Source organism: Lepidothrix coronata, unplaced genomic scaffold (genome assembly GCF_001604755.1).
Source record: "Lepidothrix coronata isolate B3197 unplaced genomic scaffold, Lepidothrix_coronata-1.0 Scaffold29, whole genome shotgun sequence".
In the NCBI taxonomy this organism is placed as follows: domain Eukaryota; kingdom Metazoa; phylum Chordata; class Aves; order Passeriformes; family Pipridae; genus Lepidothrix; species Lepidothrix coronata.
The window spans coordinates 6,530,274-6,550,260 of NW_016690209.1; the positions used below are offsets into that span (position 1 = coordinate 6,530,274).

General features: G+C 38.0%; 1 protein-coding gene across 20 annotated transcripts in view; it reads left to right on the plus strand.

Annotated features, from left to right (window-relative positions):
- The window catches only part of DLG1 (discs large MAGUK scaffold protein 1), a 144,658-nt gene that overhangs the window by 22,033 nt on the left and 102,638 nt on the right, over nt 1–19,987 (plus strand). Inside the window, exon 1 of one of the 20 annotated variants that reach the window (XM_017810584.1) lies at nt 3,479–4,046. The exons of the other annotated variants lie outside the window; for them this stretch is intronic. Coding sequence (XP_017666073.1) covers nt 4,017–4,046 — 30 coding nt within the window. The 5' untranslated portion in view covers nt 3,479–4,016. Of the gene's footprint in view, nt 1–3,478; nt 4,047–19,987 lie in introns of those variants that run through there. 20 annotated transcript variants of the gene reach the window in all.

Below are 19,987 nucleotides of genomic sequence, written 5' to 3' on the forward strand. Positions count from 1 at the left end.
TGTATTTTGCCTTCAGTTCTTGAGATGTGTTTGTACAAAGAAAAGAATGTAAGTCTTGAACTGCAGCTGAAAAAGTCTTCCAGGGACAGGCTTCTGGTCGTGCTCAGTTCAGGATGCATAGACAAGCAATAAAAATCTGCTATTTCTAAAAATGCACCTTTCTCAATTCAGAAGTAAATACAGAACTTACAAATTCACATAATTTAATTTTTTTGGTATCTAATTGTGCTTTTTATAAACTTAGAATAATGACATCTTGCAGCCAGGTTCAAAGGTACCTAGATAAACTAGGCTACAGCATCTCACAATTTCAGTGCTTGCAGTGATGGTAGTGCTTGATCTTTGCTGAGTCTTTGATATGTCTCCTCAAGTATGCTGAGGTTGGGCAATTGCCACCCCCTTGTGAAGCTGAGCTGAGCCTGCTGCTCTGGTTATACCTGTGACAGCTGTGTGTTACGTGGGTGTTCTCATAGAATCTGAGGGCAAATTAGCATTTAAGTAACCATATGTGCTTTTAGATTTGTGGAGAGATGAAGAAGTTATTTATCTGCAAAATCAGTATTTTCCAAGGCATTGTTTTAATTGGCATGATTTATTTCTATGCATGGTTTATCTGTGCATGAATTCTCCTTTATTTAGTTATCTGGTGACTTTGTAGATAGGATCTCCCACACTAGAGAAAGAATAAGCCTGTGAAGGTGTAAAAAGTGACTGTCAAACATAACCTGAAAGAATTAATAGGTAATTCGAGGCAAGAAAAACCCATCCCTTGCCTTTGTGTTTCTCACATGAGAATCATGTTTGTTTTTTAATATTAATGCCATGAATATTGATGGATGGAAATGCACGTTTTCCTTCTGGCCAAGCTGTATAGAATAGTTGTTACTGATTGTTACTGAGATCACTTGGAGCTGATGGGACAGAAAGGTTTGGTTTTAGTAAATATGAATGACATTGAAGAGACTACAATGCTTCTTACAAATTCAGTAGAATAACAGCTATTTTAATGACTAACAGCACTATGTGGAAACGTCTTACTCTTCAGTGCACTAAACATGTGACTTTTCATACATTTCATGATTTTGATTCAAGTTTTGGTGTGTTCTTTAATCTCTCTGTTGCTTCTCACAATAGAATTTCAAGGAAAGACGGTTCTAAGTTAATATTTATTATTTACAGTAATTTTAGTTCTGGATTCCTTACCTAGTTCTCATTTTGAAAAAACTATTTCTTCTGAGCTGCAAAATTTAACACATACTTGCTCATTCACAGAGTTCTGTAACTCTTCTTCAAAAACCTGTATTGCTTTTTCTTATGAGAATGCTAAACTGCCTGAAGGTTTGAGTCCTGGTCAATCTTTTTTGAATGTTTATTTCTTGTATGCGAGGTATTTCCAGTGAAAAATGTGCAGAAACTGCTTTTGGACTAGGAAATGGTTTTTTTAATATATAGTGCTCTCTTCTTTGAGTGCTTATCTATCTGTGCCCTATGTTTTTCACTCTACTGTATAGCATGTGTGATTGCCATCTCTCTTCCTGTTTGTGGACATGGGTAGCTGAAGATGGGTCCTGAGAGAACCACGTACACAGTTACCAGAAGGACTTTTAATCCATCATAGCGGTGCAGTGATTGGTAAAGGGCTCTAATGGACCTTGGTTGTACAAGCTGTTCTGCTCTGTAATGCAGTGGATGCATTACTACTTTTCAGGCACACTTGTTATGAGGTGACTTTGTCTGTGCCCTCTGCTCTGAAGTGTTTAGTGTGCCTGTTCTTGATGAGCAGCCTGATCCACAAATCCTCAGCAAGGAAATGCCTTTTCCTCACCTTTCTGGAAAGGTCTCTTTTCTACATCTTGTAGTCTGCATTGGCAGCCTGAAGGGAGTTACATGCTTACTGTGGAAAGACTAACGGGCCTTGAGTCTTGTTGGAAGGATGGTAGTGAGTGGGAGGGGGAAAAAATGGCATGATAATGATACTTAGTTCTGAAAGAGTCCCAGAGAAGGCAAGAGAACATAAAAATGAGGGGAATAGAAGTGACTGATTCTGAACATATGCTGGTCGTAGACAGGATTAGTCTGCAGAAAGCTTGATCTTGAACCAGCAGAGAAATTTCAGTGCTGAGAAGGTATCATTAATCTTTGCCCTTCATAGACTGAACATGAGGGACAAGCCAAGTTTGGGTGTGCTGTTGGGGTTCCTAGGGAGATTTGTGCCAGAAACATATGTTTGGACTGACTTCATGTCTTGTATGGTCATTGAAGATGTTTCTGGGCTGGACAGTGGACATGTGCCAAATCACTGAAAAATGTATTTGCTTAGTGTCCCTTAACTTTTTGGATACTTGCACTTTGTTAATTTCTCTGAACCTTACAGTTTTCCCAAAACAAGACTTGGTAAATGCAAGGATAATTTCTTTGTGGGATACCTTGTGTGCATTCAGCTGTGAAAGTAATCACCCCCACCTTTTCTGACAGAGGAATGTTCCATCCGCTTAACTGCTGCTTTTCTGCTTTTTGAAGTTAGAACTTTTAGCCTTCTGTCTGAGTTCAGCCTTACCAGTCTGAAAGACATGTATTTTTCCCACTGATGCTTTGTAGCAGTGAGAACTTCACCTTGGTGTTCACAGTAGAAATTCTTCACAGATTTTATAGACAGTGTAAAAATAAAACATATCTCTGGCTTGACTTGGTTGCACAAGTTAAAAAATCCTCTTAGTGGCTGAATAGTAGAAGATTTATCTTAAAGTTCCATTCCAGTTTGTCCTATAAAGGTAACAACTGCCTGCAAAATAAAATGTGTAATTTTGGGAAGAATAGTTTCCTTACATACCAATCTGCCCCCCACCCCTCCCCTCCAGCAGAGCCAGGGAATCAAGTGGAGCAAAGTTGCAGAAAGCTTAAAGGGAATGCTCTCGATACATATTTAGTATGTTCTAGAGTTGTTTGCCGATGCAAAATACAGTCAGTGTCACTAGCTGTACATCTTGGGCTAAAAGCAAAATAATGCAGATAAGATTTAATAGCTTGAATTTACTTACTGAATTTTTTCAATATACTTCACTGCGTTTGCAGCAAAGGTGGTAGCAGGAGACCTCCTAGGACAAGGGAGTGGAAACTGAGTTGACCATTTGCTTTCAGTGCCTCTTGTGGGAAATGAATGTAATAAGGTTCTTACCAATGTATGAAACTGTCAGGTTGGTGTTTCAGAGTACACAGATGTTGTGGGTTTTTTGTGCCCAAGTGTTAGACTTTCCCCAGCCGTGCTAATTAGACTGAGGAGACAATGCCTGCACATACAAACTTTGCCTTGTCACTGCATTACAGCCTTACAAAAGGAAATGAAATTCTAGGTTAATTCAAGGCTCAAAATAGCGTTTCTCTTGCAATATGCATTACTCTTTCCTTGCCACTTTCTTGTCTCCCTGTTCTACATGGAATATTCCATTCATTACTGCTTAGGAAATCAGTTATTTTGCAGTCTGCAAATGCTGAAATGACGTTAGAGGAGAAATACTTGTTTGCAACCAAAACTATTTTTGAACAAACGCTTCATTTTAGAAATTGTAACCAGCTAAGAAAAGCTGAATTGAGATTTTCTGCTGTAAAATAATTTTGTATTGCATTTCATCAAATGATTCCCTGTGATGCTCATGTGTTAGGTAATCCTGAAAGAGGAGTATATGAAATAGAATACGAGGAGGTACTTAACTGGGATGGAACAGGATTTGACATCTTTTGTAGGATATTTTCAAGGATACATTTAAGTTTTTCGGACATAGATAATCAAAGTAGGTTAAGAATCTTCCATGAAACTTAGAGCATTTGTATTTTAGCCTGCTGCTTTTTCTCCACGCTGTTTCTACCTCTGAATGAATCCGAAGGGAAACCTGGCACTCACTCCAGTGTTTTGACTATTAAATAAGTCTGCTCTTTCTCGTTCTGTTGAGATGGTGTTTAGCTGTGATTGAAAATAAACCTTTTTAAATGTTTGGAAAGATACCTGCTATGCTGAAACAATGGATTGCTTATGCATTGTAACAACAAAGGTAAGATAATAAAGCTTTTGATTAATGCCTATAATCTTTGAAGTTCTTGTTGAGTCTTTCGGTTTTTGTCGAATCTTTCAGGTTTTTTTTTTCTTTAATGAAAATGTTTTGGTGGTTTTCTAGTGTTGATTTTTTAACTTTAAACTGCAGATATTGTCTAAATAAATTCTGTAGTTGTTGCTAAGAACAATCATAGATGTTAATTCTTTGAAGAGCACATATTGAAAATTATGCACATATTGAAAAATTCAAGTGTAGTAGAATGATTTATTTTCTCATTCTGCAGTTAGACTCTCTTCTATAAAAATTCACTCTCTTTAAACATGCTAAAATAGTAGTTTGCTTTTTATTTCAGAATGAGGAATTCCAAATAATGTTTTATGTGACCTTATGTTTAAAATAATGATCAAAGAGAAGAAGATGAATGGCAAATCCTGTTAGGGATGGATATATTTCAAGATGCTTTATTATCTTGATATTTTGCTGCTTTGAGATGAAAACACCCAGATCACTTAGTGTCATTACTTCTGTGCTAGGATAAAGTTTTATGTATGTTCATTTTTAATATGCCCCACTTGTAACTGCTAAAGAGAAAATCTAATGCATAAACAGAATGTATTAGTAGTATGCTTGTGAAATATTGACTTGATGAGTTTGTTTTTGTGGAGGCTTTTTATTTTTCTTCAAGTGGTAAACTTGTTCTGTATTGTTCCCTTTTCCTTGGATGTTTAAATAGTTTCTGGTTTAATTTTTTTTTTTACAAATTACTTTGATTTCTGGCGTTCTTCTGGATAATCTGAAAGCATGAAACTTGTTTATACAAACATCCTTCTCAAGAAATATAATAAAATTTAATGTCTTTGAGAATATTAGGTGGATTTAATGATAGCTTTTATAAAAGAAAAGTTCAAGATGCTTCCCAGTTCTGTTTGACACAAGGAAGCAAAGGCTGGTTGGAATGAGTGAAGTTACCTTGTCTCTCACCAGCAAAGGAGTCTTTCTTGTGTCTGAACTGCTGAGGTTTTTTTGGAAGTGAAACATTTCTTTTTAAATCACGTTTGGGTGATAACATTAATTTGTGGCATTTCTGCTTTATTTATTTTAGATTATTCTCTTTTGTGCAATGAGATTGGGATTGGATATTAATTGCTTGACTTCAGTTATATTGATATGTACTTTAATTTTATTGTACTCATTTTAAGAGAGGGCTAGATCTGTCATTTTTATAATTTTGTGCATTTGTTCACCTTCCCATATCTACTTGTCTAAGAGCAGAGAGACAATTTATATTGGCAAATTAAGCCAACAGAAAACATTTTCTGAGGAAAAAAAAAAGTTGTTTTTTAATATGATGAACTTAGCTCTATAGGTATTAAGGAAGTAAGACTGCTCACAGAAATGTTGCAGGGGAGAGGGAGAGATCATCTCTGCACTACAGAGTCTTACATGGGCTTAGACTGCTCATGCATTTCCACCTGGAGGTATCAGCACTTAATCCTTCCTGCCTGCTTCATGTGAAGTTTTGGCCTCATTTAACTAAATGCTGCTGTAGTACCTTGTAGCTTTAACTAAAGCTGTTTATTTAAAGTGGGGCTTATAAAAGAACTGATTGTTTTCCTTTGTAGTGCGGTATCTGATTACTTGGAAGTTGTAGTCTAATGAAAAGTATGTTCCTTGGTTTTGTGCATAAACCTGTTTTTCAAATGCTAAGGAAAATCGATGCATGTAAGTAAGGCAATTTTGAAATCAGCATTAAGCAATGTGTGATGAGATTAGTAATAGTGTTTGTGCTTCCCCTTTCTCCACCTTAAGTGGAGGAGTATTTGAAACAATTCATTGTTACTCTTTATTTCTGACTATGGAAGAGAAGGATTTGGCCAGCAAGAGGAATTTCCTAATGAATTTGAGAAATCTTTCATAATTTGATCTCTGATAATTCTGTTTTGCTTAATTCGGAATTAAGGTCTAGTCACAATGGGTGAACAGGTCCTTAAACTAATTTCTGTCCTGTCTTCAAAGGTCTAAATGGTTTACTTTGCCCAAATCTAGTGCAAAGAGTACTGATTAATACAGTATTTTTTTCTCTTTATGTGGGCACATTTGGTTTGATGTAGGTAGGCAAATTTGCATCACTGCAACCATGGATACTATTAAGAGCAAGCACGTGGGCTGAGCTTACAGTAATGAATTTTATTTAAGTCACAGTTTTAAATGAGTTCATGGCATTTAAAAATACAGAATATGAAAAACCATTGATTTTTCTAGAAAAAGCTATTTTTGAGCAGTCATTCTTAGCTTGTTTGTTCCATAGTACACTTCCAGTAAAACAGTTGAATTTAAAATGAAAATGATGTAAAATTGCTTTAAATAATGTTTCTAGTCTGACTAGTGTGAAAGAACGATTGCTTTGTACCATTTTTATTCCAAAACACTAAGAAGTATCCTGGGCTGCACCAGAGCAGTACTGGGTAGTCCAGTACTGGGTTTTGGCTACTGTCAGAAACAAGGTATCTCTGGACAGGGGAAGCAGGTATGATGTATCAACCTATTACTAAGGGAGAAAGATGAAGGGTTTTTTCCCAAGTTGTTAAACTTAAGCTGTGAGACCTCATAAATTCTGGGTTCCTTCTGTTCCGGGTGAGCACCGTGTTGTGGCTGTGAGGTGCCTGAGCACAGGAGCTCAGCTACAGCCAGTGTGGCTGAACTGGGAAAGGTGACACTGAATTTGTGATTCTTGCAGATTTCCTCACTTGGTTGTGCATTGCTCTGTAGTTCAAGGTCCCACTGTTGTTATTGTCAGTTTTTGGAATTTCCTTCAATTTAACTGAGTTGTGCATAACGGAATATGCATTGGCAGTGATCTCATCCAACCATCTGCTTAAAGCAGAGGCAGCATCAACTTAGACCAGGTCATTTAGGGCTTTGATTGGGTTTTGTAAACCCCCTTGCCCTGTCTCAGTTTGAAGTAGTCTCTCTTCCTGCTGTGCACATGGGCCAAGTTTTGTTTTCTTGGAAGTCTCCTCTTAGACATTAAAAGGCTCCTGCCAAGCACCTTTCTCTGTGTTGAAGAAGACCAGTTCCCTGAACCTTTCTTCCTTGTGCTTCTGCCAAGACCATCTTGGTGGCTTTCCAGTGTATGTGATCTGACAAGTGCTTGAAAAAACATAAGATGTTGCAATGCAAGTTTTAACCTTTTAAAGCTACTGTGTGGATAAAACCTGAAAGGTCCAATGTTGGTAGGAAATAAGATATGAGAGGCAATTATGTAAAAACAGAAACAGTTAAAATCTAAGCTTTTATGTATAAACTTGATGGAGAAATTACTTGGTGGGCCCAAAGGAGGATGCTTTCCTAAGGGGAGGAATAAAATACAGAATTAAGAATTTAAAATTGTAGAAGAGATGTAAATGAATTATATGGGAAATTATTACACTCAAAGCTTAAGAAATACGTTGAGGGCTTAATAGTCTACAACAGCCCTTCCAAGTTGGCAGTGTGAATGATGTGTCATGATGGGTTTTGGCCAAGAACTTCATTTTGCCAACATTCCACGTCCTCACTAAAAAGCAAATTGCTTTCCAAACATATTTGATTGGATAAATCATAGTTATCTGGTGAGCCAATTGAGTAGTGCTAATAATAGATCACTTGACTTTGGTACGCCATCTGGTTGTAGTGTTGAAGAAATGGATACAGAATCAGTCATAAAAGCTTTGGGAAGTGAAAAAAATGGTGCCTCACCAATGTTGGCAGCACCAGCAGATGGTATGAAATTGCTCTTGCATGTAATCTTGAAGTATAATGCAATGCCAAAGAAACAGCTGCCTACCAGATAGTTGGTGTCAAAATCAAGGATGGTTGTCTGCAGTCTGAAGGATTGGCCAACTTTCATTTGGAATAGGAGACCAAGCATGGGGAATGTGTGCTGTAAATGGGTTTAAAGGGTATTTGACAAAACCGACGAGGAATGCAAGCAGAGAATACTGATCTTGAGATCATGCCAGGAGAAACTGTCCCAGCTGCCTGCATTTGTGGTTGTAAACAAGTCTTTAAAAAGTTTGCAGTTTTAATGCAAAGAATGGACTTTGGCAGGGGTTCATGCTTCTACTCTACATGGCAAATAAAGAAGTCCTGTGCAACATCACATAGCATGAGATTGGTTAGATCTGGAGGTTGTAGTTAAGAAATGCTATATTTTGGATTCTATGGATGGAACTGAAGGTGGTTTCTCTTGAGTTTTGAAGATGAATAGGTTTGAAGGTGATAAATGATGACAACAATAGTGATGAAGATGGCACAGAGTGACAGTGGAGGAAATGATAAAGGGACCTGATAAACAAAATCTGAAAAGCTGTGCTGAGAAAGTATGAGAAAATAGACTGACATAAGGCAAATCATTAGTAATGTGTATCGAATAGAAGAATATAATAAACTTTCTGCATTTAACTTCTTTTTCAGGGGATTCTCTGAATCTGAGTTCTCTTTCTGTTAACATGTTATTTGGTATTCTCCCAACCAGCAACAGTTTAAGACTCAAGGACTTCCTAGGCCAGAGGTAATTGCTCTGTAGTATTCTTTGGCTTTCTCTTACATGGATTGTCTGTCTCACCAAAATGCACACAGAATACAAAACAAAGGTATAAATCTGTGGCATGTACTTCTTATACAGAGCATCTCCAGAGATATAATCTTTGTTTGATTGCTACTTCTAAATGACTGCAAGCATACAGGGTCATTTAGTTGATAAACCAAAAGTTATTAGAATTGTGTAGTTATTCAGGCAGAGACATCAGTGAAGTTTGTTGGAGTTTGTGTGCTGGAAGAAACTGGATACCATGTACCTGAAGTGTTTACATGAATCTGATGAATCTCACCTGAATCTCTTTAGTTGTTGTGTGTGTTTGTACTTATTTTTCCTTCTGTTTTAAAAATAAAAGCTGCTAATGAATACTAGATATAAGAGACAAATGAGTTGTATATGGTTACTGCATCAGTTCTGGGTATGTTTAGTTAGGAATTGATTGAAGAGTAGATAAAACAAATGCCTGTTAAAGATCAGTATTTCCAGCAGTTGAGTTACACAGCTTGTGGACTGACTCTGAGAATATGGTATGGAATATGTTTAGATTGGAGATGCTGAATGCAGCAGTAAAAACAGAGAATAACTTTCTGAAATCAATCCTAGAAGTAAGACCCCTTCATAGCACTTTCACAGCTCCATTTGCCTGCCTGGAACTGTGTGGGTTTATTCAGAGGAGCTGATGATCATAACCAGGGTAATTTTCCAGGTAGGATTAAGGGCAGCAGAGTGGTGAAGCATTAATTTCTGATCAGTTTTGCTTTGCTGTCCCGTTTAGTATGGGAGAGAATTCAATCTGTGGCTTCATAAGTGACAGTGAAATCTGATTGCTGCTGCTGAGAGTGCTTCTACCTCCTTTTATTTACTGCTCACCTGCCAGGAACCTGGTAGAACTTGGTATGGTTTTGTGCTGGCTACTGAGTGAAGGCAGCTCATGGAAAAGTCAAATAAGCACTAGACCTATGAAAAGGTAGCTGTGGGATGGAGAGTTGGAAAGTGTTGAGCAGTTAAAGTGACTCAGATGCCTGTGAAAAGGCAGGTAAAGTGGTAAGACTTAACAGCTCAACACTTTTGGAAGGAGAAGGTGAGAAGAGCAGTGATTATCTCTACAGTAGAATCAAAATGTTTGCTCTGTTTGGCTCTTGCTTATGGAACTGGACCCTCAGAGTGAACAACTTTGGCAGAGTTTCCTGTTGTAATGAAAACAGTGGGTGAATAAACGGAGGGTTGTTCGTAGTTGGGCATATGGTCTCCAACACGATTCCTTCAGTAGGCAGAGGTATTTAAATTTCTTGGTGGCAAAAAACCCAAAAGGTTTCCTCCCTTATTTGAAGTGAGATTTCAAGCTGGCTGAGCTCACCAGTTGATTATCTGGTATGCTGCTAGTCAGATCTGTTTTACTAGCTAGCACTGTGCTTGATCACTCCTTTTGTGAATGCAGTGCCTTGCACCAGGGCTTTAGCATGAGGGATGTTTTTACACTTTATTTGAGGCTTAATCATAGTCTGATGTTTTGTCAGTGGGTATTACTCATACTTTCATAAGTGGGAATAACATTTCTTGAATCTCATTCCTAAGACTGGTATTTATCAGACCAAAAAAAATAAAACATGGAAGACATGATCAGGTGGAGACCATCCTTATTTAAGTGATATTCAGCCTTGTTAGGTTTGTGGGTTTTTTGTGGTGGTGTGGTTTTTGCTGTTTTGTGGCTTGTTTTTTTTTTTTGAGATGTTTCTTTGAAGACCATAAGCTGCCACAACTTGGGTTTGGAGGAAGCAAGGACACACTTTAATGAAATTCTAATACATACTAAAAGTGTAACTGAGAGCTGCTGTATTAAAGGTCAGTGTGGGCAGGAATCATCAGCATTTTCTGAATTCATCTAAATGCCCAACAGAGAATGAACAGGCCTTAGAGGGTTTTAGTGACAAATCCATATTGCCTGGAAGAATGATTCCCTCCCATCTGCTGTTAAAACATTAGAACAATAATTACTTCCTTCTGTCAGTCTTTGTGCCCTAACAGTGGGTTTACTTGTGCCCACAAATACTAAATGTTGAGGACATTTTTGCTCTGAGTTTGGGGCTGAGTGTGCCAGCCACCAGTCATGGTTCTCTCAAATGTGGCATTGAGAGGGAGCACCACTGCAGGGAATTCTCCCTCCTCTGTGGCTTGTTCTCCTTAACTATTGGAGAAATTGTGCCATAGTTGCATTGAGCCACCTGCATTTAGCAGAACTTTGTTGCCTGGTGAAGACACCCCCCTGAGGTTTGCATGTTGTGTGTGTGACACAAGATGTGCCAGTGGTGTATCCCAAGCTCCAGAGCTTTTCTCTTAAGCAGACTACAAAGGCTCTTCTGACTTGGGCTTTCCAGCTGCAGGGGTGGTGGGTTGGCCAAGCATGGTAGCAATTAATCTGGAACTGAACAACTGCTTCTTGCATTTTTGCATTTATATTTTATTTATCAGTATAATAGCTCTGTTGAAGTCCTTGTAGTGTTATAATGATGGACTTAGTCCATTTTTCTTCTGTAATTAAAAGATAGCCTTTGACTTTTGTACACTTATTATTTCTTTGAAAATACATAGTAATTAAAAATTGTGCATATTTGACTTGTGGTACATTCCTGTATCTTTTTGTAAATGTTTTACCCAGAAGAAAACTTCTTTCTTCTGGTTGCTATTTTTCTGTTGGGAAAAAAGAAAAACCTCAAGCCATTCACATGTGGTAAAATGAAACTATTTATCACAAGACCGAGCCTGAAAAATCTGCTTTGATTGCTTTAGCTTTAGTTTAGAAAAGCACAATAATAGTTAATTCAGGTACAGTTCTCCTCAACAAACCTCCAAACTCAAAATGAAGAAGGGATGTCTGTCATAACTCAGCAGTCTGAAGTGATGATGCTGTTGTAGTTCATTTATAAAAGAACAACCCCTCCCAGATCACCTTTCTGCTGCTATTTGTAATTAAGTTCAATAATAACTTAACAGTATTCCAGAAGGCAAAAGTAGGACTATTTTATTACATGAGATCTTTTTTACCTGCTGTGTTTCCTTTTCCTTCAGGCTAAGGAAATGGCAAGGGAATACTTTTACTTGCGACTTTTCTTTTTAATTGAAGTTTGACTCGTTATATGCTCTAAAAATTCCAGTTGGGATGAGGAGGAGTAGTAAACTTAGTGATCTGTTATTAATAAATGCATCTTAAAAGCTGTGGGTAGAAAGTTTCCTGGAAATAAACATCACTGTTATGGTGAGAAATGGATCACTTTCTTTATTTCCTAACTTCCCGATAGGTTGTTTACAGGATCTGATGTACACAGCTGGTTTTAGGCAAGGAATTCAGGTGACTGGAGAGAAGTCTGTATTTGGGCTGGAAGCAGCATGATCTTCATAACTCCGTTCCTGGTCTTATTTTGATCGATTGAAATACTCCTTGGAGACCATCAAGGTATTTTGAGGAGATGGAAAAGTTCTGCTTTATAGTGTTATGTAAGTGCCACTGCAAACTGTACATTCCCAGCTGGAAGTGCTATTAGAGCAGCGAGGGAAATACCATCTGGGAAGGAAGAAGCTGCAAGAGCTTGTCTTGATGACACAGGGAATATGTTTCCAAAAACGAAAGATGCCAGTGACTTTTCAAATGTGATGATGTTGAAGTGGGAACAATAAGAATTAAGCTAAAATAAATTAAAGCTGGAAATCAAAAGGATCCTTGCTGCTAAAGTAATTAGTTAATAAAAGGCTTTTATAACAATAATGTAGATAGCACGAGCCCATTATGATGTAGCTGGATGATTTTAAAGGTCACATTAAGTTGTTTATTATGGGTTTAGGTTGTTTGAGAGGCTTAGCAGAAAAATCTGTTTCACTTTGCATGATTTTCAATGAAAAGCACCAGCTTGGGTTGGATCCAAAAATGAGGATTTTTAGTCATCTCAAATCCTGTCAGCACTATTTGTAGCATATTCTAATGTAACTCTACTGTCACAAGGATCAGAGAAGTAAATATCTGATAACATTAAACAGGAAAATTAATTTCAAAATAGGATTATTTCAACTTCCTGCCTACTAAGTGGCAATCTAAAAACCTTTACTTTTCTTACCACTAATTAAAATGTTTCTTCATCTATTTATTCAGAGAATAAAGTCAAAATGAGATTTTGTGCATTGATTCACCAGTGCACTGCAATTTATAAACATCACGTTGGAACAACTTTGGTACCAGATTGTGACTGTAATGAAGGAAATGAAAAACTTTTTGGCAGAATCAATTTGCTTCTTCTCAGGTTTTATTTTTAGATCAAATCAGATGCTTGGAAATCACAGTGAATTTTTTTTTATTTTGGTTTGTATTTTCAATTTGTAGTGTACTTTTGTAAAAGGAAGACTTTGGAAAAAGGAATATAATTTAATCTATACTTTAGTGGTTTGCATCCTTATCTTTAAATAAATGCTGCTGTTGCCAACAGGGAAATGCTTTCGAGTGGCAGTGGAGAACTGCTGCCCTCTACTGTGTACAATGTGCTTCTCTTAGATTAACAAATCAGGACAATGCGGTATCTACGGCCGAGAATTTGGTAAAGCTTCCTTATCCTTCCGAGATTTGAAGTATGTGAGGATGTTCTTTTGAAAAAGAGGATCAAAAAAATGGAGTATTAACTTACTTACCAGGTTACAGAGCTGGTATTAATTTGTTGACTTACTGATCAAGAAGCTGTAAATCTTGTTAATATTATATATATATATATTTATATTTGTATGTTATTTTGGGAATTTCTTTACACAGTTAAAATCCATCCAGATCCACTATAAAAATATATACATGTGGTAATTTTAGTTAAAATTGGATTATCGCAGGCCTTAGCCTAATTAGTGATTTCCTGTAACACAAGAACTGGCAACACCAAACTATTTTTATTTTGGTGATTTTTTTCTACAGAATGTCTTAAAGGGCTTTTGCAAACTCTGGCGAGTATTGTTTGTATCCCATTCCTTTCTTAATTTAAACTTTTGTGTCCTCAGCAATCCATAAACATACAAGAAATGTGAAAACTTTCTGACCTGCATTCTGTGTTGTATGGCTTTTGTACACATTACCTGGCAATATAGTGCATTAAACCTTTTGTAATTTTCATTCCCTTTCCCATTTCCTTTTCTGTTGTTCCTGTTTGTCATTATATCAGTGTGTCTCTAACCAGTACTAAAGATGCCCAAGGGAAGCCTGGAGTTGATCTGCTGTTCTAGTAGTAGGTGATGCAAATTGAATCCTTCAGAGTACAGGACTGCCCTAAAAATGGCATTGGATTTGTAGGTGATCCTTGTGGGTCCCTTCCAACTCAGGATATTCTATGACTGGCAATTCATCTTAAGGCTTAAGTTAAATGGTAATAAAAGTTCTTCACTGAAAGGATGGTCAGGCATTGGAATAGGTTGCCCAGGGGAGTGGTGGAATCACATCCCCAGAAGTGTTCAAAAGGCATGTGGATGTTGCACTTGGGGATATGGTTTAGTGGTGAACACAGTTGTGTCTGGTTAATGGTTGGACTTGATGATCTTTGAGGTCTTTTCCCACCCTAGTGATTCTATTCTATGATTGTAAATGAAGGACAAGTGCTCACTTAGTTGCTGTCCCACTCCAGTAGGCAGCATGTGAAAGATTTCCTCAGATAGTGATTACACTTACACATTTTTATTAGATCTCAGTTTGTTGATTTGCTATTTTGTAGTTCCTTTTTGAGCATTTGATATCTGTGGCAATGAGTTCTGCATTTGCTTTCAAACATCTGTGGGGTAATTTAATTGTCTGCTAATGCCTGTATTGTCTTAAATAGTTAGTAGTTGCCTGCCATTCATCTTTTAAAAGATTGTGTGTCATGTTTCCAACTCAACTGCTTGCTTTATAAGGTGAAGAGCTTTGGCAGTTAAGTCTTCTCAAATGGAAGCCACTGAGCACCTTTACCCTTCCTGTTATTCCCTATACTTTTCTAATTTTTGTGTCTATTTTTATCAGATGAGATGATCAGAAATGTCTCCAATAGGCAAGATTTGTGAGTATCTCAAAGTTATACAGAGAAGTAATAATTTCTGGTTTTCTGTAAGTTTCTTTTTTGAAAATTGGAACTCTAACTTTGAGCTAATAGCTTTGCTCTACTTGATGGTTTAAAAACCCTTCTATAATTTTAGTTAAGGTATTATTTTCTAGGTGTTTTTAAGGCAACACGGGGAGAGAGAAGGGGAGAATGACCTACATGAGCTTTAACATGCTGTCACATTCACTCAGGTATTTGGGTCCTAACTGAAGTCATTTCAAAGCTGAAGTAGGGCACTATTTTCTGTAGCAAGCTATTGCATCTCGCTAAAACTTACTAAGAAGAAATACTCTGTTTTGAACAGTTGTGCAATTAGTTTGCCAACAGCTGCTGGTGTTTTTTAAGGACTGGTGCCTGTGTTGCCCTAGATTCCTGCTGAAGCACTGTGGTTTAGAAACATGTATTAATATGCAGAAGCTCTGGGGTCGATAAGTAGGACTGAGTCCAGGATCAATATTTTGAAGGTTTGATTCATAAACTGTGGATACAAATCTAAATCAAAGTTAAATTTGATTTAAGCTGCTAACATTTCAAGCTTAAAAAGCGCACAGTTTTTATGCTTTAATAGTTGTGAGGTAATAGGTAACAAATATTTGTTACCTGTTTCTGAAGTTTTCTTGGAGCATATTTATACCTCATTGCCAGTCAAAACACTACTGCTATGTTTTTTGCTATTGGAAGGGTTATTCCTTGTACCTTCTATCAAATTATGATGTTTCATGGGAGTGGAGGAGCAGATTGTGAAAGCATTTGTAACCAAGGTAGACTGGAGTAAGCTTATGGTCAGGGTAATTGGTAATAATCAAGTGTGTAAAGCATCACTACTTGAATTCTTAGCAAAGTTTGGCTCTGTTTTGACAGTGATTTTTACTGTAAGAAACAGTGTTTTAATTTGTGCTCACTGACATTAGGTTAATTTAACCTGCTCTGAGAAAATGTGATTTGAGCTTCCTTTGTGGAGCTTCAGTTCATGAGTCTTTACACTTCTCACTTAAGCTGTTCTGTCGTGGTGATTAAGTTGTAACTTGTGTTTTCAGTTTTCGAAAACTATAAGACCACCCTCACCCCCTAACCTTTTTTCAGCTTGTTAATTAACTTATTTCCTCCTCGTTTGCAAGCTCTGAATGTGTTACTGCACTGGCTAACATATTAATGAGCACTACATAGGAGAACGAATCTGCAAACAGCAGCAAAAATACTTTGAGAAATACTTTTTTCTTTCTAGAAAAACTGGAGGGAAGTGATAGTTATCAGCAGAATTGTCTCCTACCCTGAAATGCTCATGGCTTTCAGCCAGGCTGCTGTCCCACATGACTATTAGATGTATCTCTGTACAGCTGTTATTCCCTGTCTCAGTGCACGGATTTGTTCAATCCTTGCTGCAGAACTCAGCACAGCTCCTTGCCGAGCTGCATGAACTGCCTCCTGACCCAGTGCTCCAGGTCAGAGGTCTCTGTTAAGGTCCTGCAGGTTCTTGTATTGGCCCCTTGAGCAGTGGAGTGTGGCCTGTTGGTCTCCTTAGGGTGTGCTCTGTGTCATCGTGCCAGCAATAAGTGACAGTGTTGAGCAATGTGGGCCCCAGTACCTGACCTCAGGGTGCTCTGCTTGTTACCGCTGCAAGCCAGACGTGGTCCTGTCAGTCACTTTTTGAGCCAAGTGGTCCACAAATTTTCAACCCAGTCTGTCTATCCTGCCTGTGATTGCTTGACTTACAGATAAGAAAGCTTCAAGGGGCCCTGTCAGAAGCCTTTCAAAGCCTTGGTCTCTATCTGTCTGTTCTGTGCCTTCTTGCAACTCTCCCCTTTACCTTTTAGTTTCCTGAAGGTAATAACAGCCTTCCTTACCTGTTCTCAGTTAATAACAAAGGGTAAATCACCTTACCATTTGGATTGAGATGGTAGTCCTTTCTTGTAAGAGGATTTGCATTTTAAGATGGAGAAAATGATGGAGTTGCAATGAATTGAAACCGTAGGCCAGCAAATTCTTTTATCCCTTGGAGTCAAAAAGTAGCATTATGAATCTTTTCCCATTTAGAGGGAGTTGTCATCTCTGTTTTTGAAAAGTTCAAATTCATTAGAATGACATAAGACACACTATTGGCATTTCTCCTTTAAGCATGGTACCAACTTTGTATGAAAAAATCTTTTTGAAAACAATTGTTTCCTTTAGAACCTAGTGACAGTCCTCTGGGTACTCAGAAATGTATGGCAGGTACTGGAGTACCCACAGAACAGCACTGCTGTTCTGGGTTCTGTCCTGAGCTCAATAGACTATTTTATAATTGAAACGTGATCGGTTTTCACTGTTTTTGAAACAGCAGGACTGGAGGACTGATTTGCTTGTCTCTGAGAAGAGCCTTCTCACTGTCTGCAGAAACAGTTATTATTGTTGAAGCACTTCATCTCCACTGGCTATGAAAGGTTGTTAGCCTCTACTCTTTTCTGCTCTGCTGCTTTGATGTAGCACCAAATATGTCAAATTGCAGTCTTTTCTTCATGTCGTATTAAGCAACATGAACAGCTATTGAAATGAATCTGAAGTAGTGTGAGGCTTCACCAGATAAAAGACATGTATTATTAATATATTTTCTCTCACTCATTTTCAGTTGTTTTTTACCAGTGTGCCCTTATTTTTCCAGTGGAGGCACAGATGCTTGATTAATGCTTTGAGAGTTATTCAGCAGCAGATCTGCTTTCCTTGGCTACTTTGCATGGACCATTTAGAAGGTATTCCCTACTGAAAACTGCACTCCTAAAGAAGCTCTTTCAAAAAGATGGGATGACTCAGATTCTGAGCAATCCTGCAAGAGCTGAAGGATCTTCATATGTTATCCATACTGGAATAAACCTCAAAGATGTCCCTCTTTCCTCCCATCACACTCCCCGTCCAATAGTTCCTACATGACAGCCTGAATCAAACTAGCCTTGTGTTTCAGCCCAATAGGTGCTTAAGGAAAACCTTGTTTTGGAGGATGTGCTTAGCCTAGTCAGCCTGGGTCCTACAGGGTGTAATCCAGGGTGATGAATTAGATCCTTGCTCCAGCCTGGTCTTGATACTGGGGAGAACAATTCCAACTAATCACACCCTGCTGGATTCAGTTTTTCCCACTGAGTATGGCCTTGACAGTCTAACCTTGCTTGGCTGATAATCTTTATCACTTCAGATTAGAGTCCACCCATTTCAAATTCAGGCTGTGTGGAAGCTTCATTGAGGGTGTAAAGAAGGGATGAGACAAGGGTGTTAAGCTTTTGACTCTTTCAGAAGGCCTGTTACTTATTGGACTTCTATAGTTTATCAGTTTAATCTTTGGGATTTGGTGTCTGGTGTTCACTAGAAATCTTTTTGAGAGTTGAATGGACCATCTAGGGCTAAATATGAATACTTTTTTCTCCTGCATGGACAGATGCAAGCAACACATCAAAGGCAACTTTAGATTAATCACATACTTTTACTGTAAGAGTGATTTCAGCAGTATTTTTTTGAATGCAAAGATCTCAGTTGTTAATTTTAAAGGACTTTTCAGGTCAGGCTGGTACTGGGTTTGTCTGGGATGGAGTTAATTTTCTTCACAGCAGCCCATATGGTGCTGTGTTTTAGACTGTGAGAAACACGCCGGTGTTTTAGTTAGTGCTGAATAGTGCTCACACCATGTCAGGGCCTCTTCTGTGTCTCACTCTGCTGCCCCAGTGAGAAGGCTAGGGGTGGGCAGGTGGTTGTGAGGGGATACAGCTGGAGCATCTGACCCAAAATGACCCAAAAGATACTTCATATACCTTAACATCTTGCTCAGCAATAACACTGGAAGTAGCTGTTGCTGAGGTTGGTCATTAACCTGCTGGTGGTTAGTGATTTGGCTTGCCCCTTGCTTATATGTGTGGTTGGTTGTTTTTTTGTTTGTTTGTTTGTTTTTTTAATGTCCCCTTTCACTTATTTATCTTGACCTATGAGGTTTCTCCCCTTCCTTTTGCCTTTTTGATTCTCTCCTTCATCTCTTTTTTGGGGGAGTGAGTGAGCAACTGGGTGGGGGCGTACCTGCCATCCAGGCTCAGCCTACCACAGGCTGTTTCTAGATGTGTTAAATATGCTTGAAGCAAGGTAGTAGTTTTTGATTTTAGGAATTTTCTAGTTGAGTTGTATTCTAATCACAGTACAGTCTATTCAGAATACAATAACTTTTTTCCTCACATAGATGTTGCCAATATAACAAAATTAATTTTTTGCAGTGAATGTAACACGAGGTCAGATAGATGCCAATCTGCTGCATGTAAAATGTCTTTAATGGATCAAACTTTGAGTATTGCAAAAGAAACAATTTTTTTTCAGTCATTTCCTAGTGTGTTTTGAAGATATTCTCCTGACTTTCATGGCTTCCAGCTAGGAAAAAACAACACTGAGTTTTGGCTTTCATACTAGTTGTACTAGCCAATGACCTCTCTAATTCTCAGGAACTTCTTGTGTGGCAAGTAAAGATGTAAAACGTGCTCCAGTAGTGCTACAATAATTCCAAAACATCAGAAAAAGGGGAAGAGATTCCACTCCAGGCTTTTTTAATTCTGAAACATGAAATGGCCTCATACCTGCCTTAGAAAGCATGACCTTTTTGTCAATATGTGCTACTATTTTAATATAAGCTACTATATGCCATTTTACTAGACTTTCTCCCCTCTGATATTCTTGATCTCTTTCTCATTATGTAAATTCTGCTTGTTGTTGCTGAGGCAGCCTTATCCTCTTGCTGTTCCCCCTTCCTTTGGTGGGGATTTTTTGATATTTATTCTCTTGCCTGCTACCTACGCTAAGAAACTTGCACATGATTGATGTCCTCAGAGACCTCTATCCTTCCAGTCAATTTAGCTGAAGTTAACCTATAGTGGTAGAATTACTAAGAGACAGCAACTGACAGATGAATGATATGATTAAATATCTTTGAAATCACACTTGGAATACGCAGTGGTAATTGTCAGGAAAGTTTTGTGACGTTTTACTTCTGAATGCTCTTCAGTCTGTCAGCTCATATTTTGAAGCCTGATTATTTTTGCATATAGAGAACATCATAATGCAGACACATCTGTTTTTTTTTCTCCAATATGACATTATATTTTCCTTCTCTGTTTTGGACTGAAAAGAACTCCAGAAGCAAGCTTATACAGATGCCCATAGTGATGGTCACTCAACTGGGAAGGGAAACATTCTTGACTGTTTTTTGGCTTGACTTATCAAGGCTTATGAAGGACCTCATTGGAATGATGTCCCAGATCTGTCTTATA